The sequence below is a fragment of the Lepidochelys kempii genome, chromosome 15, assembly GCF_965140285.1.
Source record: "Lepidochelys kempii isolate rLepKem1 chromosome 15, rLepKem1.hap1, whole genome shotgun sequence".
NCBI lineage: Eukaryota > Metazoa > Chordata > Testudines > Cheloniidae > Lepidochelys > Lepidochelys kempii.
In genome coordinates, this window is record NC_136394.1 from 30187087 (window position 1) to 30209747 (window position 22661).

At 44.1% G+C, this 22661-nt stretch overlaps 2 protein-coding genes across 8 annotated transcripts in view; one reads left to right on the plus strand and one right to left on the minus strand.

Moving 5' to 3' along the window:
• The first annotated feature begins 515 nt into the window (after positions 1-515).
• On the plus strand, positions 516-14242 carry TCHP (trichoplein keratin filament binding). Of its 2 annotated transcripts, XM_073312625.2 has the most exons (13): positions 516-623; positions 790-977; positions 1915-2125; positions 2977-3033; positions 4095-4163; positions 6232-6405; positions 7438-7550; positions 7880-7946; positions 8256-8428; positions 11473-11554; positions 11831-12016; positions 12386-12529; positions 13493-14242. In XM_073312625.2, the coding sequence occupies exons 2-13, from the start codon at positions 790-792 to the stop codon at positions 13523-13525; spliced, it is 1497 nt and encodes a 498-aa protein (XP_073168726.1). In that variant the 5' UTR covers positions 516-623; the 3' UTR covers positions 13526-14242. The 2 variants fall into 2 exon arrangements, with proteins under 2 accessions (XP_073168726.1, XP_073168727.1); XM_073312626.2 differs by lacking the exons at positions 516-623; positions 4095-4163 and having other exon boundaries at positions 642-977.
• Positions 14243-16460: 2218 nt separating this feature from the next.
• GIT2 (GIT ArfGAP 2) overlaps positions 16461-22661 on the minus strand; it is a 49168-nt gene continuing 42967 nt past the window's right edge. For 5 of the 6 annotated variants that reach the window (XM_073312618.2, XM_073312617.2, XM_073312622.2 and 2 more), the window contains 2 exons: positions 21812-21875; positions 16461-20993 (listed from right to left, as the gene is read on the minus strand). In XM_073312618.2, the coding sequence (XP_073168719.1) occupies positions 20781-20993; positions 21812-21875 (277 nt within the window). In that variant the 3' untranslated portion in view covers positions 16461-20780. The remainder of the gene's footprint in view (positions 20994-21811; positions 21876-22661) is intronic. The other variant, XM_073312620.1, reaches the window with a different exon arrangement.

Here is a 22661-nt window from a genome sequence, read left to right on the forward strand (position 1 = left end):
GTGTGCGTGCAAACGCGTGCGAGCACAAAGGGCGTGGGCGGGAATGTGTGCGTGCAAATGCGTGCGAGCACAAAGGGCGTGGGCGGGAATGTGTGCGCGCAAACGCGTGCGAGCACAAAGGGCGTGGGCGGGAATGTGTGCGTGCAAACGCGTGCGAGCACAAAGGGCGTGGGCGGGAATGTGTGCGCGCAAACGCGTGTGAGCACAAAGGGCGTGGGCGGGAATGTGTGCGTGCAAACGCGTGTGAGCACAAAGGGCGTGGGCGGGAATGTGTGCGTGCAAACGCGTGTGAGCACAAAGGGCGTGGGCGGGAATGTGTGCGTGCAAACGCGTGTGAGCAGGAATGTGTGCGTTCACACACTGGGGGGAAGGAAGTTTGCACAGGTCGGCTGGGGAAACCGCCCGCGCGCACACGAGGGGGCGGGGCGGGGCGGGGGCGAGGCCGAAGTCGAGGCTGAGCTGGAGCAGCGGGGGGAAGGGTCGGTCTCGCCTGGTCGCGCGCTGAGGGACAGCGTGTCCCTCGAAGGCGCCCGTAGCCCCGCCCGGAAGCGTTGCCATGGTGCTGCGCGGCGGAGGCCGGACGTGCTGAAGCCGTTACTGTTCCCCGGCGGCCGCCGCTCGCGGTGAGTCCCCCCCCCCCGCTTCGGTAGCGGCCGCTTTGGGGCCGCCCGGGGGCACGAGCGCGGGGCGGGTTCCCCCGGGGGCTGGCCCCTGCCTGGCGCGGGGCCTCCCCGGGCATTGCGGGGCCGGGCCGGGGCGCTGACTCTCGCCTGTGCTCGGGCTGTGCAGATGGCCTTGCCCGCGCGGCCCGCCTGGCCCAGCCGCAGCAGAGCCCTGGAGAAGCAGCTCGTGCGGCAGCGGGAGCAGGAGGCCCGCTGGCGGCAGCAGTGGGAGCGCAACAGCCGCTATTTCCAGCAGTCCGGGGTCTGCAGCGCCAAGCAGAGCCAGTGGAGCTCGCGCCGGTCCTATCAGCGGAGGTAAGAGCCCGGGGGCCGCCGGGGCTCCCCCGCGCCACGCCGGCTGCTGTGCCCGGCCGTGGGGCGGCGCCGGCCGCCGTGGGCCCGGGGCGGAAGGGCCGGTGCGTGCGGCTTGCGTGGGAGGCCGCGGACACGGGAGGTCCCGCGTTGCCCTCAGTCCGGTGAGCTGAGAGGGGCTCTGGGGCAGCAGACAGGAGTCAGCAGCGTGCCCTTGTTGCCAAGGCGGCCAGTGGCATTTTGGGGTGTATACATAGGGGAACGGCCAGCAGATCGAGGGACGTGATCGTCCCCCTCGCTTCGACACTGGTGAGGCCTCCTCTGGAGAACTGTGTCCAGTTTTGGGCCCCACACTACAAGAAGGATGTGGATAAATTGGAAGGAGTCCCGCGGAGGGCAACAAAAATGATTAGGGGACTGGAACACATGAGTTATGAGGAGAGGCTGAGGGAGCTGGGATTGTTTAGCCTGCAGAAGAGAAGAATGAGGGGGGATTTGATAGCTGCTTTCAACTACCTGAAAGGGGGTTCCAAAGAGGATGGCTCTAGACTGTTCTCAATGGTAGCAGATGACAGAACGAGGAGTAATGGTCTCAAGTTGCCGTGGGGGAGGTTTAGGTTGGATAGTAGGAAAAACTTTTTCACTAGGAGGGTGGTGAAACACTGGAATGCGTTACCTAGGGAGGTGGTGGAATCTCCTTCCTTAGATATTTTTAAGGTCAGGCTTGACAAAGCCCTGGCTGGGATGATTTAGTTGGTGTTGGTCCTGCTTTGAGCAGGGGGTTGGACTAGATGACCTCCTGAGGTCCCTTCCAACCCTGATATTCTATGATTCTATGAGCATGCGGTCTGTGTCTTGAGACTGCCCTGTGTCTCGCAGGCGATCTTACTCTGGGCCAGCCTGATGCTTAATCCTCCCTCCCGTTATGTGTCTTTGGTAGCATGAACGCATATCACGGTGAGAAAATGAAAGAGGAAAAAAAACTTAGCTTGGAGCAGAGACGAGAACAACTTAGGAAACTTTTGTACGAGGAGCGAGAATTGCTGGCAGCAGAACTCGGGGAGCTGAGGCTGAACAAGGAGTCCGAGCTGAGCAAGATCAGAGAGAGAGGTGAAGATTTGAAATCTGCCAAAGAAGAGCGCCGGAAAAAGGTAGCTTGTGAGAAGCGGTCTGAGGGGTGTGTGTGTGTGTGTGTGGGCTGAGCTGGGGTGCCCTTCTGTCCCTCTCACACCTGGGGCTAAGGGTAAGTCTCTCTTTGATTTAAAACTTGATTAGAGAAATATATGTCCCCTGTGTCTGCGTCCTGCAGGAAAGGGAACTCGTGATTTCTAAATACCTGTTTTGGGCTTGGTTAACAGAGTGTCAAACAACATGAGAGGAACAACTAATCTTGACTTCTTGCTATTGAAGGGCCCTCAGCGCTTTCTGTAAGAGCTGGGGTGCTATCCCTGAGATCCTGACTATTACACTCAGCCTGTTTATATTGCTGCAGCAGTTTTAACCGGGGAAGTCATTCTTCACTTTCCCTCGTGTTGCTACTTCCATGGTTGGCTGCCAAACTGAATCATGAATTGGCTGCATGTCACTGGTGGGTGAGTCAGTCCTTAAATAGACAGTTTGCAAAGCATTTGGAGAGCTTCCTGGAGAAGAGATGCCCTATAATTCTATCCAGTAATATGTCTGTCTAAAAATTCTGGGGTTTAGAATTGGAGGATTGAGTCTCCAGTTGGCTCAATCTTATTGGAGGATTAAGCCTTAATAAGAGTAATTCCCCTCCCCTCCATATAATTACAATAGTATATGTTCCTGACATGCTGATGGGATGGCCAATCCCTTTGATTTAGTAACATTCCAAAGATGTGTTCACTAGCTGTCTGGAGGGATTGTCAAGTATGATCAGGGTTGGGAAATACAGCACTAAACTGATGTTTTGGGAGATTGTAATATTTATTAACATTTTGATCTACTCTGATGTGGTCTGACTCTCGTGTTTTGTTGATAGGTTGCTGAAGAGCTGCTGTATGAACACTGGAAGAAGAACAATACCAAACTCCGAGAGGTGATAATTACTGGGATCCCTTCACTAATGTTTTGTGTGTACTAAATCAGGTTTTAGATTTTTAAAAATTAAGTAACAGATGTCAAGATAAGAAAAATGGTTCAACTACTTAAGAGTTCTGTATCATCACTCCACAGGCATGTGTTCTTCCAAATAATCAGAAACCTTTTTATTCCATTACTGACTCTGCAGACCCTCAAATGCAAACACTACAGTAGAAGCACCTCCTTGTGAGGTGAGGTTGGTGCCAATGCAAGAAACTAGACAGCAATATTCTCAGATACTCGGCTTTTGCCTTGTACTATAGGCTTACCAGATACAGTTTTCAAAAGCATCTAAGTCCCTTTAGAAGTCAATGGGACTGAACTTCCAAAGGGACTTAGATATTTTTGAAAATTGTATTCTGTACTAAGTGCTTTCTTAGCCTTTGTTCTGCTGGCCTTCCACTCTGCCTGCTTATTGCTATAGTCTTTAACATTTGTGATTATTCCCAACTAGTCCTGTGATTGGAATTGCTACATGAGTCCAAGGGCTAGCAGGGGCTGAGGAATGCTGTACCAATTGCATGTTCAGATCTTGGCAGAAAGAGCATCCCACTGCTGGCTGTAAAACATGTCACAACCACTGGTATAAAGGCTCACTTCTGGGGTGGTGGGCAAATTTGCTGGAAGGAATTCTGCTGCTCAGTGTTCCATACTGCAAACTGATCCTTAGCAGTGACCTCTATGGCTTAGGTAGCGGTGTATTAGTAGGCTCCACAGAGCCCCATCTAATCTTCCTTGGCCAAAGAGGTTCATGAGTATCTCAACTGAGAGAGGTGGTCATTTAGTCTCCTCTTCTGAAGGCTGAGAATCTCCCTAAGACAGCCAAGCTCAGGGGATTCTGCTGCTATACTGTGGGCTACCCCAGAACAGACAGTTGTCTGGGAATGCAATGCTTACTAGTTAGTTAATTCTCCCTGTCTGCAGACCTATAACAATCCACATAATAGATTCTTAGAGCCTGTTTCCATGGTACAGAATGGGAGACCATTTTGCGATTATCTCTGTTCTCTTCTTCAGATTGAGTCAGAGCTCCACAAGAAGCATGTGATAGACGTTTGGGGCGATCAGCTAACAGAAAAGAAGCAGGTATGCTAGGATTGCTCTAAGTCAGGGTTTCTAAAACTTCATTGCACCATGACCCCCTTCTGACAACAAAAATTACTGGGAGACCCTAGGAGGGGGGCCTGTAGCCTGAGCCCCGCCACCTAGGGCTCAGGCTTTGGCTGCAGGTGGTGGGGCTCAGGCTCTGGGCCCCAGCAAATCTAATGGCAGCCCTAATGACCCCATTAGAACGGAGTCGCAACCCACTTTGGGGTCCCGACCCACAGTTTGAGAACCACCACTCTAAGTCATACTGATACCTCTTAGCTGTGGAAAGAGTGCTGAAGTGTAAGAGCAGATACTATTTTGGTTTTTTTGGGGTGGGGGAGAGGAATGTTCATTTTATCTGACTTCTCCCCTCCCCTCCCCCCAGAAACCTTCTTTCTGTAGAGACTTAGCCTTCCACCTCCTGCACATAGATGTTAGTGTTGTCAGAGGTGGAAGGGACTGCCAAATACTTTCTTCTACTCAGTTGTGAGTGAATGTATAGTGGTGCCTCACTGTTTCCCATGAAGATGGGATCTAGCAATTTAATTCTGCCTCAACTTCTCTCTCAGGCAAGTATATAAATCTCCTTTCTGGCTTTATTTCTGGTTTGTTTGCTTGATAATATAAAATCAGGGGCATTGCTTCGTAGACTAAATAAATTGCATGACTTGCTGTGGCACCAAGGGCACTGTTCCAACCTAAGAGACCTAAATGCAGGACCTATGTGAGCACCTCTTCAAGAACTTGTTCCTGCACCACAAACTAAACTTTGGCAAACTTAGCAGTTTCAGATATCAAAATATGCAAGGTCTTATTTAACTCTTTGGTTAGTTTGAAGGCAGCCTACAGGAGATAGCTATGTTGGCAGTGAAAGTACAGATTGTCAAGCTTCCTGGAGTGGCTCACGGACATGGGTGCCAACTTCAGGGCAGACTGTTACAGCCAATTTGGAATTTGTGCCATTGTTTGTATGTTCTATAATTAGATTTCACCAACCAAGTATCAAGTGTGAACTCCTCAGGGGCTATAACAGCCTTAACATAGAGTCACAGGTGGTCCCTTTGGGCACTCTGGTTTATCTTGCCACTGTGATAGATAGACCCTTACACCAAAAAAATCACAATAATATTCAGGTTACTCCCAGTCACCCCAGGTCATTTGTACCTTAGACAATGCTTGTAGCCAATCCTATTATAAACTAAAGGTTTACTAACTAAGAAAAGGAAATAAGAGTTATTAGGTTAGAGTAGGTAAACATACACACACAAATGAGTTATAATCTTAGGTTCCAAAAAGTAATAAACCCTGCTGTAATGTGCAGGTTCCGTATGTCCTTTAGGGCTTACCCAGCTAAACAGTGGGGGATCTCTTGCTTATGCTCCGAAGTTTTGCCTTCTCCCTGAAGTCCAACCAGCATAGGGATAACAAATTATTCTTGATGCGGATTTTTATTCCCATCCCCCAAAGTTCAACAACTGTTGCATGTCTCCTCTTGATGGGTGTGGGGGGAGCAATCAACAAAGTATTTTGTCCACTGATGTCCAGTGGTTTCTCTGGCATCAATGGGTCTTCTGTTGGGCAGAGGACACCTTTTTCAGTATATTGGTATTTCACACTTGTTAATGCTTCTCTTCAGATTGCGGGGGTTTACAGTTGTAGAGCAAACACTTTTGTAGTTACAGAGCACACTCTTAAAGCTGACCTTCTAACATGGGGTATCGACATAAGCTGAATACAGCGGACCCTCACCAGAGCGCACATCGCTATAGTGCAGATTCGCATATAGCGTGGTCGCGGCGATGGATCCCAAATTTAAATATTGGGATCCATGGTAATACGGTCCCCACATGGATCCTGAACCCCGCGTTCCAGCGAGTGTCTGGTGTACATGCAGCGTCCTACAAGCATTTCATAAAGTCTAAACACAGTCTGAAGTGACTGATAACCCAGACTTTTAAAATGTTAGAATATTTGTATATATAGAACACCCTATTAGTTGAAATACGTGTGATTTGGTATTGATTTACAGTTACTACGTTAAAATGTTTTGTTTGGGCTCAATCAGCAAGAAGCAACTGAAAGAGAAGAAAAAAGACGGTATGAAAATGAATATGAAATTGCCCGAAGAGAAGCACTGGAAAGACTGAAACAAGAGAAAGAAAGGAGGCAGCTGGAAGAGAAGAAACGAGCTGAGGTGTTACTGCAACAAATGGAAGAACTGAAGTTCCGGGAGATGGAGGTAACTAGTTAGTTTCCCCTCATCTGAAGCAGAGTGCACTTGCTAGCCTCCAGTCCAGGTGGGAGATACCAGAGCAGTGAGTTGGTTCTGAACCCACTCTAATGGAATCTTAGAAGGGAGAGGTCAGGCCAGTGTTATGATTCTGGCTGAATCTGTTTCTCAATACTGAGGTGAAGCAGCAGGGCCAGTCGTTCTAACTGGATGTGACGTGGCTTCTGCTAGCAATGACTCCTTACTTTCTACCTGCGTCTTGGTACTTTTCAGTGAGATTTAGCCCTGGGCCTTCATGTGTTCCTCCCTAGTATTTGAGCACCCCAATTTCATTTGTTGCCTCAGAGAAAGGAAGGAACCTTTTTAGGAACCTCACCAAGCCTGGTAGCTTGCAGCCTGAAGGCTTTTTTCCAACAGGAGTTCCTAGTTATGTCTCCAATATTCTAACACACTAAGGCAAGAGTGAAATTAGTGTGGGATCTTTACCATACCCAAAAAGAAACTGCTTGAAAAGGAGTCTAGTTCTTTTTAGAACTCATCCCACTGCTGGCAGTAAAACATGCCACAACCACAGGTACAGAGGTTCAATTCTGAGGTGGGGTGCCAGCCTCCTGCTGGAAGGAATTTGTCTCAAAGTGTTTCATGCTGCCAGCTGCCAATACCTGAGAACACTTCCAGATCAGGGAGGATTTTATCTTCTTCCCTTCTCCTTATTTCCCACTGGAACCCTCAGGATCAGGCTTTATGGCTACTGCTTCTCTGTCAGCGAGAACCAACCAGTCATTGAAGCAGCTTCTGACTCAATGGGCATGGTTGTTATATTGGAGAGTACATCCTGAAAAATGTACCCTGTTCTAATGGTAGTGCTGGATATAGAGAATTGCAGATGTTACTCTAGTACTGATGAGAAAATGAAAGATTGTGCTGTGTAACTGGTTCTCTGTGCTGCTTTTGCCCTCCTGCAACAACTATAAAGAATCTGAGAATGGATGGGGAAGCTGGAGGCTGTAGCTCCCTGAAACGCTATTCCTTTTATAACAGGCAACAAAACTGAAGAAAGAGCAAGAGAATTTACTAAAACAGCAATGGGAGCTGGAGGAGCTGGAAGAAGAGAGGAAGCAAATGGAAGCATGCAGGAAGAAGCTGGAGCTTGGGTATGATATGGTATAGTTCAGTGCTGTGGGTGTTGGGAGAAAGCCATTCCTGTGTCCATGGTAGTACCTACTGTATGTGGGGATATTGTCAGTGTTACTGTGGGCTGTATATTTACTTAATATTGTATATCTGGAAAATCCAGAGCAGTGGATGGGCTAGCACTTTAAATAGACATAGTGCAATTTTTTTTCCTAACGCAGTAAGAACTGTTCCCCCTACCAATGCTTATAGATGGTACTAGTCATGGTTCGCTTTTCTGAATGTTGCTAAATAAGAACATGGGACTTTGGAGCTAGTCTGGTTTTGTATCCTCTTTTTTTTTTCCTAGTCGCTTTTTGAGACATCAGTATAATGCCCAACTAAAGAGACGTGCACAGCAGATACAACAGGAGCTGGTAAGACAAGACCAGAGATCACTTAACTGTTCTATGTAGTACACTCTTCTTGCACTAGAAACTGCTGCTTCTGCATGTTGATTACTTTGTTTGCATATCTCGTCTGTCCAGAGCCTTACCAAGCTTCTTCCATCTCCCCCTGGTGGCATTAGGGCAAGAGGAAATTAGGAATGGTGCTGAGGATCTGTTATGTGCTTCCAGTCCATGATTAGTCTTGACATTAGCATGTTTGTGCACATTGAGAACTTACTTGCAGCCTGGTTTGAAAACCTGCTGTGTGTGTGTGTGACTTTTCTGGCTTTTCTCTAGGAGATGGACAGACAAATACTATTAGCCCTTCTAGAGAAGGAAGATGAGGACCAACGCCTCCACTCCGCTAGACGGGAGCGGGCTGCTGCAGATGCTGCCTGGATGAAACATGTAATTGAGGAGCAGCTCCAGTTAGAAAAGGCACGAGAGGCAGAACTGGAGACCATTTTCAGGTGAATCTGACAAGCCTCCTGTAGGTTGCTGGAGAGAGTTTAAATGTGATGAATGCTTCCCTTTAAAAACATCCTTTTTTCTAGGTTGGTAGAACTCTGTAAATGTTACTTTGTTGATACACACAGGCGAGGAAGGGACAACTTGAAGCCATCTTCTTCCTGGCTTCCTAGTTAGTCTTGCAGTTTTAGAAGGAAAGGCTGATTACACAGAGTCCTGTGTAACAGAAGTAGGGGTGGATTTTAGGTCCTTTTCTACTTTCCATCTTTTATGTTGAATGGTTTAGCCATCCAATCACAATGTTGGACGTAACACAATGATATTAAGGTGAAAGGACACAGTTCTTTTGGCTGAAAAGCATCAAGACCTTCTGGTTCCTTCTCCTTGATGGGAGTGATTCCATAATCAGTCTCTCTTATTGCAACTAGTACTAAAGTTAATAAACAGGGAGCAAGTATTTTTAGAAATAATGGATTGGCAACAGTGAACAAGTCTGATCCTTGCCCATCCACATTAGGACTCTAGTCAGACTTTTCTGACAAGAACTTAAAACCAGCATTTGATCATCTAGCCAGTGGGCTTTGTGGCATCTATATGATTTCTAAAGTTGTGTGTTTCCTTTTGTTTCTCAAGAGAGATGGAGGTTGAAAGAGAATCCACTGTAACCCCACTGACTTCAAAAAGTTTACATGGGGTGTGAGTGGGAGCAGAATTTGGCTCAGTGAAAGCTAGAGGAGTCAGTATGATACTTCATAAGGACTTTCCTTGCTATACATGCTGTTGCGAAAGAGCTTTGCAAACTAAATTTTCTGGCAGTGCCCTGGTTTCCCATCTCTGTTGGAAGCAGGAGCACCTCTGAGCATAAGGTTTAGAACAGACAAATTTCTTTCTTGCAGTTCTCTACATACGCATGTTTCAGAGTAGCAGCTGTGTTAGTCTGTATTCGCAAAAAGAAAAGGAGTACTTGTGGCACCTTAGAGACTAACCAATTTATTTGAGCATGAGCTTTCGTAAGCTACAGCTCACTTCATCGGATGCATAAAGTGGAAAATACAGTGAGGAGATTTATATACACACAGACCATGGAAAAAATGGGTGTTTATCATACATATTGTAAGGAGAGTGATCACTTCAGATGAGCTATTACTAGCAGGAGAGTGGGGTGGGGGGAGAGAAAACCTTTTGAAGTGATAATCAAGGTGGGCCACTTCCAGCGCATTTCCAGGAGTTAACAATAAAGTCTGAGGAAGAGTGGGGAGGCGAGGGGGGAGGAATAAACAAGGGGAAATAGTTTTACTTTGTATGACTCAACCACTCCCAGTTTCTATTCAAGCCTAAATTATATCCAATTTGCAAATTAATTCCAATTCAGTATTCTCTGAGTCTGTTTTCTAAGTTTTTTTTGTTGAATAGTCACTTTTAGATCAGAAATCGAGTGACCAGAGAGATTGAAGTGTTCTCCGACTGGTTTATGAATGTTATAATTCTTGACATCTGATTTGTGTCCATTTATTCTTTTACGTAGAGACTGTCCAGTTTGACCAATGTACATGGCAGAGGGGCATTGCTGGCACATGATGGCATATATCACATTGGTGGATGTGCGGGTGAACGAGTCTCTGATAGTGTGGCTGATGTGATTAGGCCCTATGATGGTGTCCCCTGAATAGATATGTGGGCACAGTTGGCAACGGGCTTTGTTCCAAGGATAGGTTCCTGGGTTAGTGGTTGTGGTGTGTGGTTGCTGGTGAGTATTTGCCTCAGGTTGGGGGGCTGTCTGTAGGCAAGGACTGGCCTGTCTCCCAAGATTTGTGAGAGTGATGGGTCGTCCTTCAGGATAAGTTGTAGATCCTTGATAATGCGTTGGAGGGGTTTTAGTTGGGGGCTGAAGGTGACGGCTAGTGGCGTTCTGTTATTTTCTTTGTTGGGCCTGTCCTGTAGTAGGTGACTTCTAGGTACTCTTCTGGCTCTGTCAATCTGTTTCTTCACTTCAGCAGGTGGGTATTGTAGTTGTAAAAATGCTTGATAGAGATCTTGTAGGCGTTTGTCTCTGTCTGAGGGGTTGGAGCAAATGCGGTTGTATTGTAGAGCTTGGCTGTAGACAATGGATCGTGTGGTGTGGTCTGGATGAAAGCTAGAGGTATATAGGTAGGAATAGCAGTCAGTAGGTTTCCGGTATAGGGTGGTGTTTATGTGACCATCGCTTATTAGCACCGTAGTGTCTAGGAAGTGGATCTCTTGTGTGGACTGGTCCAGGCTGAGGTTGATGATGGGATGGAAATTGTTGAAATCATGGTGGAATTCCTCAAGGGCTTCTTTTCCATGGCTCCAGATGATGATGTCATCAATATAGCACAAGTAGAGTAGGGGCATTAGGGGACGAGAGCTGAGGAAGCGTTGTTCTAAATCAGCCATAAAAATGTTGGCATACCGTGCGGCCATGCGGGTACCCACAGCAGTGCCTCTGATTTGAAGGTATACATTGTCCCCAAATGTGAAACAGTTATGGGTGAGGACAAAGTCACAAAGTTCACCCACCAGGTTTGCCGTGACATTATCGGGGATAGTGTTCTTGACGGCTCGTATCCATCTTTGTGTGGAATGTTGGCATAGAGGGCTTCTACATCCATAGTGGCCAGGATGGTGTTTTCAGGAAGATCACAGATGGATTGTAGTTTCCTCAGGAAGTCAGTGGCTCTCCCCCCCACCCCACTTTCCTGCTGGTAATAGCTCATCTTAAGTGATCACTCTCCTTACAATATGTATGATAAACAGCCATTTTTTCATGGTCTGTGTGTATATAAATCTCCTCACTGTATTTTCCACTTTAATTATGCATCCGATGAAGTGAGCTGTAGCTCACGAAAGCTTATGCTCAAATAAATTGGTTAGTCTCTAAGGTGCCACAAGTCCTCCTTTTCTTTTTACATACACATGTAAACTGGAGAGGCTGCAGGAAATAAGGTATTGAAGGCTTCTCTGTTATTGTCTCTTTATTGCAAGCAATAATGCTGGAAAGGAACTCTCCTCTCTCTCTTTCCTTCAGGGAAGAAGCTAAACAAGTGTGGGAAAAAAGAGAAGAAGAATGGGAGAGAGAGAGGAAGGCCAGAGACAGACTGATGAATGAGGTGGTGCCCTCTCTACAGCGATTACTGTGCTCTCCTGGTTAAAACAGGGACTTTTATACTGGTGTAAAATTTACATAGAATACATAGTAGAGGCTCAGTAAGGCCTCTGGTTACCTCTGTGCCAGGGGATGGGCTTTTCTTTGTTGGCCCAAGTTATTTTCTGAGAACTGGCTTAACTGTCTAGATAAAGATCTGCTTAGTTTGGTTTCTGAGTCTGGCCCCTTTCTTCCTATTTACCCTATTTCTTCCCTTCATCCCCCTTCTTATTCCAAACAGGTCCTTGCAGGCAGACTGTGTCAGATCCAAGAGAAGGTGGAGCTAAATCGACATGCCCAGGAGGAATGTGTAAAATACCGGGAACAACTGATTAGGGAGCTTGAGGAGGCAAAAGAGCTGACTCGCCGAGAGAGAGAGGAAGAGGAGGAACTAAAAACAGCTCGCAAACAAGAGCTGGAGTCCCAGGTAGAGCCCCGGTCTTCATCAAACCTGCACCCGAGGTCATTCAGGATGCTGTTAGCTAATGTACTTTGCTTAGCTAGTTTTTAGTGCATGGAAAAATGCTCTTAGATTCCTTAGTGTCAGAACAAGGTTCTCGGTAACTTTCTACTGAAACTTTCCCAATTTTGCTAGCAAAGGTAGAGTACACATTGCAAGCAGATGTAACTGCAGCTTAGTTAGGTAACTCCCACCCTAATACTAAAGTATCCAATTAACTAAGATGGATCTGACACTGATTCAAGCCTTTTGAGTCCTGACCTTTCCCACCCTTTGTTTAGTTGGGTCTGTTTACCTGTGCTCTCACTTCAAGGGCATATCTTTAAAAATACACAGCTTACAGAGCGTCGCCTCCAAGAGCAGGAAGAGTCACAGCGCCAGAAAGAGGAGGAGGAAGAAGCAAGACTGGCAGAGCAACGCTGTGAGGAGTTAGTGTGGCAAGAGGCCAAGCGCATGACTGAGCGGGGCTATCACAGTAAGGTAAGGAGCAGGATCCTTGGCAGGACCAGATGGAATCATGCACGTTGCCCACCCTAACGTTCCATTCCCAGCTAGTTCATGGTGTTTGACAATGGAGGTCAGCATGCTGCAGAGAATAACCAGCAATTGCCTCTGAGCACAGTTCCTCTTCATCAGGAAAAGTCAGAGCTGCTCCTGAGGTGGGCAAAGGTTTCACACCTAAAAATGCTCTCAGTGTCCTTGCTCAGGGGCAGTGACTGCTGGCAGAGTAAGTTCACTACCTCTCCCCCACTGCCATTTCTAATGGGTCTCCCAAATGAAAAGGGGTCACTGTCTCGGGAAGGTTCAGATTGCTATGGTATTATGTCTCAGGCGTTGCCAGTTTCCTGTCTTTTGCAGATAATCATTTTATAAGTCTTTAAAGCAAGATCTTTCATAACTGCCTCAAAGTATATCCTAAGTTCTCAATCCATGCAATAGTGTGTGGCTATCACCAGGTGCTTCACTGTGCTGCTCCCACCATCCCTGTCTCTGCCCAAGAATCCAAAAAAACTACAAAAGCAGCAGGATCCTGTTTGTCAAATGCAGCATTCCTGCTGCCAGAATACTAACTGGTTTTGGAAAGTTTCTTACATGCCCAGGAAAAAAAACACCTGTCCTATGCCAGCTGGCTTCTAATTCTAGATGATAGGACAGAGTGTTTTCATTCTTATCCCTTTACCATAGCAGTAATGAGAACCTTTGACACCCTCTCATTGCTTGGCACTCCAGTTCTCTTTGGAGGAGTGACTATCCAAGTAACTGGTGGCTTTTCATGAAAGTTGTTGTCTTGTCCATTAATAGAACATGGTACTGTCTGCAAAACGAGAACCACCAGCTACAGCTTATCCACTAAGGGGCCAGCACCTTGAGTATGACATGCCTGGGAGTTTAATTCTGAATGTAAAATTCTTATGGTATTTCTTGCTATTGACTTTCTTCCAGCCCTATGGTCGTCCAAAAACAGCTTGGACCTGAGAAGTGTTGCCCTTAAGTTCTGAGGTGTGAGTATCAGTATGAAGGACTCAGTGTTGCAGGCTGTTTGTCTGTTAAGATCAGGCTTTTGTGGAATATTTCAAAACCAAGAATCAACGCGCTGTCCTCATGAAATTGTAAGGAATAGTCCATGAAGCTGATGGAGATGGGCCCAGTGCAAATGAAGGGTGAAGTTTTCAAAAGCATTCAGCCAAATTCTCCCATTGAAGTAAAGGTCAAATTTTCATTGAATGCAGTAGCAGCAGAGGTAGGCTAATGGAGCTTGATTTGAAAATACTATCTTAAGTGTGGAGAGGGCTGTACACCATTCCAGCTGCTTCCAGTGTTTAGAAGCTGTCAAGTGACACGATGTAGCATGTAAGGCAAAGTCAACTGTCCAACTACACTTCAAACAGGAAAAAGTGATGGAAGAGTAAATAGCTGCATGTGTTCTTGACAAACGCAACCCAGTTTAATCAATGATACTAAACCACTGACACTTGCTGTTTATAGCTGAAAGGGTTTCTTTAAGAACCATGCATCTTCTATTAACCCAAAGTAATGTTTGCTCAGAAATCCCTCCTGTGCTTTCTTATCCCCATGCATTGTAAAACAGGGTTTGTGAGAATTGTAGTGCCTGCGTATGTCAATTTGACACAAGTTTCATTTAGGCTCTAGGATTTTAAAGATTTCAATAAATATTTACTTGTCTAAGATTTATTAAGTTTTCATACCATCTCATTTTCAAAAAGGGATCACTGCACTGGATGTGCTTATGACCAGCTGTCTAGTGAACAGTGCAGTACAGGCCTTAACAAGGGATACCACTAGTTTGAAATTAGACACTCCTAGGTCTCTAAAAGGGGGGATTTTCTTTAAAAAACCTAGCTCACCCTTCTTCCCAGACTAGAATAATGTGCTAAAGGGAGAAATGATTCTCCTCTCCTGTGCGTGCCCCCCCCCCATACCTTTGTAAATGGGGTTCAGATCTCTTAAATGACATTACAGCTAGTCTCTGCTGTTAGAATCAGAGCTTAAGGTTGTACACGAGTGGAGTACTGGCTGGTGCTTTAAACTACCTCTTCCTACTAATCCACTCAATAGCACTAGGAGAGGCAGTTAAGTACTCTGCCTTTTGTCACTACATAAAACACATATCTATAAACAAAATAGAATATTAAAGCAGCTGTTTTTACCCCACTACTAAGTTAGGGAACTGTGTGAAATCCCTGGTTGGATTGTTTGGTCCTCAGTATTGGTAAGCACACAGTACATGGAGTTCCAGAAAGCTCAAGTAAAGAGTTGGGTAGTGCTAGTCCACTGAGCTTTGCTGTGCAGCTGGAGGTTTGCATCCTCGACTGTAAAAATCTAAATCTTGCCCTCGTGTGTATTTTTAAAAGGAAAACATGAAATAGGAACAACTGCTGCCTAAAATTCATCAAGCTTATCCTGTACTTTCACCCCACAGAGAGTTATAAGTTATCGTCCCACTTATTTTTTCCAGTACATTATTTCACTGTAATAGAAGGCAGTGATGTGGCTGAGCTCAACTGTTAAATACTGCGAGGAACATTTTAAGTTGGTGCACCTGTCTCACTTAAAACGTGATATAATGGACAATACAGGTGGAATCAGAGTTGCCTAAACACACCTGCTTGGGATTCCCACCTTGTGCTTGTAGAGACCCATGTTGTGTTGCAGGTAGTTAGAGCCTTGTTCGTTCAAACGCTAGCAGCAGCAGCTCTTCTCAGATTTCCACGGCAGACGCCCAATGCAGCAGGCTGCCGCTCACGAAAGCTTGTGCTCAAATAAATTGGTTAGTCTCCAAGGTGCCACAAGTCCTCCTGTGCTTTTTGCGAATACAGACTAACACGGCTGCTACTCTGAAATAAGTTCAAAAGTAAATCATGAGTTGAAGAAATTTCCATATGTAAATCATCACAGGTGGTGAGTGCATAGGCAACTTAATCTCATGGACCAATTATTCTAACTGATATGAGATACAATTCAAGATCAGCACTAAACACAATTATGTGAATGAAGTCAGACTTGGTCTAAGGCCAGGTCTACAAGAGAAAAGGTTTGATGGAATAGATCCAGTGGCAAATCCTTCTAATGGAGGTGCAGTTAACACCAAAGAAGTGCTTTGGCCTATATAGCTCACACCAGGTCCCCACATGAAATAAGCCATACTACCAAATGTACTTTGCCAGTATAAAATGTCACCAAAAATTAACACCCCTAAGTAACATCACTGTACCACAAAGTTTCTAGAGTACACCCAGCCTTATAAAATACAGAACAAAACTTAGATGTAGTTCAACTGAGCACCATTAATTTCACAGTGCCCCATCCTTCATTTGCTGTCAGCCCCCTTCCAATGGTCAGTGGTGGCTTTTAGTTTTACATTATGCAGGATTTCCTTCATTGCCTGCCAGTGACACTCCTGAAGGGGCAAGGATGGGTTACTACAGCATGATAAAAAATTTGACCATTTGATAGAGGTAGAAGGAGGGAGTAAGAAGAGAAGGAGCTGAATTTATTGACAGTTTTCAATCCTTTATAATTTAAATGGCTGAACACTTTTTGAGGATATTAATGCTCTACAGTTAGGGAACCAGGCAGAGGTAAGTAAGTTGGTATAACTTGTGCCCCTTTGCTACCACATCCTCATCTGTAACAGCAGTTGAGACAGACACTGGCATATAGTTTGTATCTCTTCTGGATTTGGCCTACTGATGATATACCTATGCCAGAAGATAAACAGGAAAACTAGGAGGACCAAGGATAAAGAACAAAACTATGGTTAATTCATCTAATTTTTAAATATGCACCACTTCTCAGTGTATTAGTTACACAGATATGAACTCACTTTGCACTGTTTATAGTACCATCTTGTATGTACTTTGTATTTGGCCCGTATATCCCAAAGGCAAAGCACTTTAAAAGCCTGTTTATTGCATAAGTAGCAGGCAAATAATCCCAAACAATTTTATAACACTTAAGGGTTGTACAGTAATTGTATGTAATACAGTAAACATTAAAGGCTAAATCATGAGTACAAAATGGACAGAAATACAAGTTCATAAAAAGGCATTTTCACTTTCCTGTGCAGCATTTTCTTAGAGAAAGGATTACATTTCTGTAAGACCAAGAGGGGAAAAACATACAAGTTATTTGAAAGTGGGGTTCCAGCCACAGGAAAAAACCCACATCTTTTTGCACCTAAACTACTCCAGGTATTTTAATAGCTCCTGCCCTGCAGCCATTCAGAGCATGTCTACACGGCAATGTAAGACCAGGGTTGGCAGAACTCAAGTTAGTAGACTCTGGGTTCGTTAACCTAGGGCTTGAGGATGTGTCTACACTGCAATAAAACACCCACACTGGCCATTGTCAGCTCTGCAGGGCCACAAACATTGCAGTGTAGATATCCAGGCTTGAGCTGAAGCCCAGGCTCTGGGACTCTGCCCTGTGAGCCTGAGTCAGCTGATACAGGCCAGCTGGAGATGGTTTCATCACAGTGTAGACATACCCTGAGCATCTACACTTATCTGTAACCACAGGTTAGGAATGGTTGAATGCTGGGTCCCAACAGGGGGCTCTAGCACCTACGCCGCATAATGCGGTTCAGAGTCCTAGCACCCTCCAAAACGTGGTGACTCTAGCCCTTTGTTCATGATGCAGTGTGGGGAAACTTGACCATCCACCAAACTTGACTGTCCAGAGGAAAATGAAAGTCAGCCCATGGGATACTTTTGGCAGACTCCAGAGCCCAAGTCCAGTATGGTGGAACCTACTCTGCAAAGCAATAGGGCTTGAATGCTGGATCCTGGCTTGCCTCCACCCCCCCGGGGTTCTGGAACCCTTGGCTAGCGCAATTTGTGTATAGACACGCATGGGGTTAGGCTTGAGTCTGAGCTCAAACCCTTGGCGTACAGTGCAGCATAGACATATCCACACAGTCCAAAGCGTAATGCTAAACAAGCTTTGGGCCCCATTTATGACTTTGGCAAACACCAACAATGGGTGGAGTAGATTAATACATTGAGCTAACCAGGGTTTGGTTGGAGTGGAGTCAGCTTTTGCTCCAAGTGCCATTTCCATAAAGTGCACCTCTGTCCTATGGGCTTCTTGAAAGAAAGTACCATAATAAGAATACTGCAGATATCACACCAGATGTATAACTGCTTAGTGCAATAACTTGCTACTATGACTAAGTAAGTAAGTAGAACAGAACTATTTAGACAAGGTGCAGTTTACCAACAGGACCATAAAACTTATGTTAGACATTTAAAAAAACTCTAGATACATAATGTGAAGTGGGTGACATTTTAGCCACACTTGTACAGCTCTTCATGCCAGAGTCTAATTGAATCGGGTACTTGCAAAACCTGCCATCAACAAAGGAAAGATGTACAGTTATTCATCTGAAGGGACTTTCCCAGTTTTGGCACTGAGCAAGCTTTTTAAAAAAGTTGATATCCTTAAATAAAATTTTAGGAAACATGAGAATACTCTGCTTCCCACACAGGATATGTAAAAACCATGTGTAGTGATGTCCTGATGGATACCTAGCAAATAGCATGCTTCATGTTCCTACTGTGCTGGTTCAAAGAAGTTCTTAAGTGGAGTTATTCTATTTCATACAATGCATTACGAATGGTTGAATTTTGGTAATAGGTTTCAAAAATACTTCTCTACAATTCAAATTACAGCCTTGTCTAAATGCATTTCCAGATGCTTAGAGACAGTGCTAGATACGGGAGAGGGGACAGGATAAATTATTTATGAATCAGACTGCAACAGGATTATCCCCTACCTACTTGCTTTTAACCCCAAAATTGTACAATATTTTAAAAAAGGCAGTTAATTACAACATCAGCATCCAACAAATATTATGGCACTTATTCTGTGTTTATATATACATACAAACACACAATTTTAAAAGGAAGAAACCTCTGAGGGTTTAATTTTTGTTTGTTAACCTAAAACAGAGCAAATTTTTATCACCAAAAAACCAACCTAAAGAATCATGATTTAGCAAACTAAACACTGCAGATTCTGCTTACGGAACAGTAGACAGCCTCCTACAATTGAGTGTTTCTGAATCAAACATTTATGTGAAAAATAAATTTTGCATTTATATATTCAGACAGAACACTATATGTGGAGTCTCAACCAGTTTTCCTGTAATCTCACCCTTGAACAGTAACACGAGTAGACTAACATGGCAAACTGCATGCGTGTGGTCCTATGGTTTTTGGGGCCTCCAGAGGAAACTATGAATTGTATGAGTATTTTATAAGAAGGGAAGGTGGTTAGCCTGGTGGAAAACCCATGCCTTCAGAGTTCAAACTTCCTCATGTTTTTATATGTATATAAATATGTATAACATCCAGGGTTTATAATCCAGTCATTATGTGATGGTTTAGCATCACTGGGAAATAGCTACGTTAAGTGTTGTTATAGTTAGAAAAAATAAGAACTACAACATATCTGCTCCCTCTTTGCATTCAGAGTCTTCTCACTTCGACAACAAAAATAATTCAGCTACTTCCTTTTAGCTCAACAGCATCTGCACAGCTACAGGGAATCACAAAACATGACCGTCAATGAAGTTCCCACTGCAAGACCAAATTCTGCCCTCCGTGGTTTAACTCACTGCAGATATTACTACAGTACAGGTGTCATTGAGCGCCTCTGAATCTTCATTACTGATTACGTACGAATCTGAACAGCTGACATTCAGCTCTCCGGGGCAGGTTGTAGGACTGGTGGGTAGACAGGAAAAACATCTTTTTATATAGGAACTGAACAAATTGTTTGTAGCCAGATTGGAATCTCTGAATCTCATTTTTATAGGTTCACTTTCAAGTAGAACAGTGCTTGAAGGGATCATCAAAACAAGTCACTTCGTAGGCATGAGTTAATGTTTTTCAAAGAGCTTGACTTAGGCGTTTAAGTCCACATTTTCAAAGATGACCGGCACTTAGGACCCAAGTCTCACTGACTTTCAGTAAGACTCTGGCTCTTTAAGTACCCGTGTCACCTTTGAAAATGAGAATTCCGGTGCTTTTGAAAATGTTACCCATGATCTTTAAAGAAAAAGGTACTGGAACTTGGCTAGGGAATACATTAAAGTGGTTGGTTAGCACATGGTGGGTTGTGTATTGAAGGTGACCCTTAAGAAGGTGTCAGTCTGTATATAGTTTGTAGTTTTTGGAAGCTTTGCGTGAGAGGTACTATATAAAAAGTGTATTTTCACATTCCACTACAGTGAGGTATAGATATGATGTACCGTGTCAGGCATGGCTTCTTTTGAACTGGCCCTCTTATCTTCCATTCCAAAGAAATCACAGAACTCTTTAGTGAAACTGCATCTAAAAAGATATTAAACAACAATACTGCTGCAAACAAGACTTAAAGCCTTAAAAAAGAGGACACTAAAATGGGAATAAATGCTGTGGGAAACTTCAGAAGGGGTTTTTTAGAGAAAGGAAAATGATGGGTTTTAACCACTAATGCCTTTCTAAAGTAACATCCAATGTATAGACTAGTGGCATAGTGACAACTAAAAGAAACTAAATCTCATGCTTCCTTCCAAAATAGATAAAAAGTGACAAAAACATTTAATAGGTTTGGATGCCCACAACTACTACAGTTTCAGCAGACTAAGGACTTGTTATTGCACAACAGTTGATATGGAACAGAAAATATAAACTTTGTATTCAATTCTCAGGAAGACTATATAAAACTTCATTCTACTGACTGTTCAACAGTTACACTCCTGGAGCCTTCACAGTCCACTGTCTTGCTGAGAGTGAGTTTGTTATTGAAGGGGATTCACCATGCAGAGCAGTTCAAGGATGTACAGACCAAAGGCTAGATTCTGCCCTTTGATATGCGCATTTGACTTCAATGAGAGTTTTGTGCGCGTGTGCAATATCCGAAAGCAGAATACAGCTCCAAGGAATCGCCTAGAAGAACCTCTGATACAATGTTGGTATGTGATATTGGATCAACAGCTGTTTGCAACATACTATATTCTGTAATTAAACTGGCAACACAGGCACAAAAATAAGGCAGTGGGTTAAATTAATCTTTGAAAGTTCTGTTAGAAAACATGCAAAAATAATACTGAGTTTAAAAAAAGTTTAACTTGCCCCCTTAGTTTTCTTGTAAAAATTTGAAAAGTTGTGTGTCTAAATTTAAACTCCAATCTCTAAAAAACCAAGACTAAAAAACACGACAGGACTCAGTTGTTGTTCTCTTTGGTTGTGATGGTAACCAGTTGTTTAGCAGCCTTGGCAATGTCATACGCACACTGAATAACTTGCTGAGTGACCAGCTGGATGTCCGTGGTAGGGCAGGTCTCTAGGGGCAGGGTTTTTTTGCATTCAGACTGGAGTCTGTAGGCACTCGATGTCAGCAGCCGCAGCGACGTCCTTACCAGCTCAGATTTGGGTTTCTAGGAAGGGAAAAGCAAACAAAGCTCGAGCTGGCTAGCATGGGTTACACACAATGGTTTTAGGATGACTTTGAATCAGTGAGATTTAGAGATCTGTTTGCAAATGCTATAAGACTGTAGCCAAGTGGCCCAGGCTCAGTAGTTTTTCCCTGATCCAAGGCCAGGAAAGGAAGGGCTTGCAGGGCACCTCGTGGCAAGGCGAGACACTGGGCAGAAGCAGACCTTTTTGAATTCTTTGAGACCCACACATAGATAATTATTTGCTCCCAGGAAGCTGCCTATAAAAAAAGGCCTGAGAAGTGTTCTAAAGACGGCTACATCCATGCGAGTCACAAGATAACAGGTCAGGCAAAGTTCTGGTCCAGCTCCATCGCTATTCAAGCAAGATGTAAGCATCCTTCTGGGAACTGTGGGCATTTACACATCTCAACCAACCTGAGTCCTGGTGTACCAACTAACCCTACCCACTTGGCATGGTGACAAATACAAAGGTGCGAAGTCTGACAAAGATCCTCATCTTGATGAAAGTGTTCCTCCCTCCTATCTGTCTTTTGCTTTTTGTTCATTGCAAAAAATCTAAACCCAGGGAGGAACCACTGTAAAATAAAAAGGAGCAAAACCTTAGGAATTTTAAATTTCCTTATTGATTTTCTTAACCAAATCAACACAAAAACCCTCCATGTCCAATCAGAAATATTTCATTCATTGCACCAACTTCCCTTAAAGGTTCTTCTGTCACAAAGCCTCAAGATGAGTGAGACTGAAAGCAGAATACATTTGAGAAACATTGCCATTGCTGAAGAAATAAAGTGACTCACTTTTGGGAACAAGGCTGCCATTTCTGTTACTGCCACATGTATTCTTTCCGAGCACGGTATATAACTGCAAGAAGATTCAAAAGATTATTCAAAAGCAGCAAAAACATTGAATTTTATTGAAGTTCAATTAGTTAGTGACTATTTCTCCAAAAGCAAACCAGTTAACAGAACAGCACATTATCTTCCAACATTGACTTAGCACAGCCTCCAAACACAAACTGTAGCAGAGTCTGCAACACACAAGTCTGATGAAGCTTCCCATTGAAACATTCATTAGTAAATTATGTACAAATCTGTGTTTCAACCACACTGTACTACAAACAACTTCAGGAAAAGCAAGAACTTCACAGCTGATGTAAGACTCTTTGCATTAGCTAAATCAAAATTTTAAACTATTCTTGGATTAACACAGTTTGTGGGGGAAGGAGTAATGGGTTGCCCACACTATCCTGTATCCAGCACGGTCAGATACTAATATCCTGATCTGTACTCAAGTATGGAAATACATGCTTACAAATGTGAAAAGGGCACATTAGTGTATATGACTGACATTTCCTAAAGTCATGATTTGTACATTCAAATTTTAGAGTTTGGCTCAGCATTCCCACAGAAGTGGCACAACATGTTCCAAAGGGGTTTATCTGCCTGTTCAAAATGTAACATGTCAGAGATTTTTAAAAATTTATATACACATGTATGTGTGTGTGTGTGTGTGTGTAAATGGCCAGAAGACAATTGCAGGCACAAAATAAAAAATTCCAGATTCTGCAGTTTAAAGGGTATTTTAACTGGAGACATCAGGATTGCACAAGAGTAACTAAGATCCCAGAGGAACTCTCAGATCCCAGGC

What these genes read in the sequence shown, in the direction of transcription:
- TCHP (XM_073312625.2), top strand. Translation starts at nt 790, where the DNA reads ATGGCCTTGCCCGCGCGGCCCGCCTGGCCCAGCCGCAGCAGAGCCCTG. An exon ending in CGCCGGTCCTATCAGCGGAG is followed by an intron (nt 978 to 1,914) that starts GTAAGAGCCCGG and finishes TGTCTTTGGTAG; the next exon opens with CATGAACGCATATCACGGTG. An exon ending in AGCTAACAGAAAAGAAGCAG is followed by an intron (nt 4,164 to 6,231) that starts GTATGCTAGGAT and finishes GGGCTCAATCAG; the next exon opens with CAAGAAGCAACTGAAAGAGA.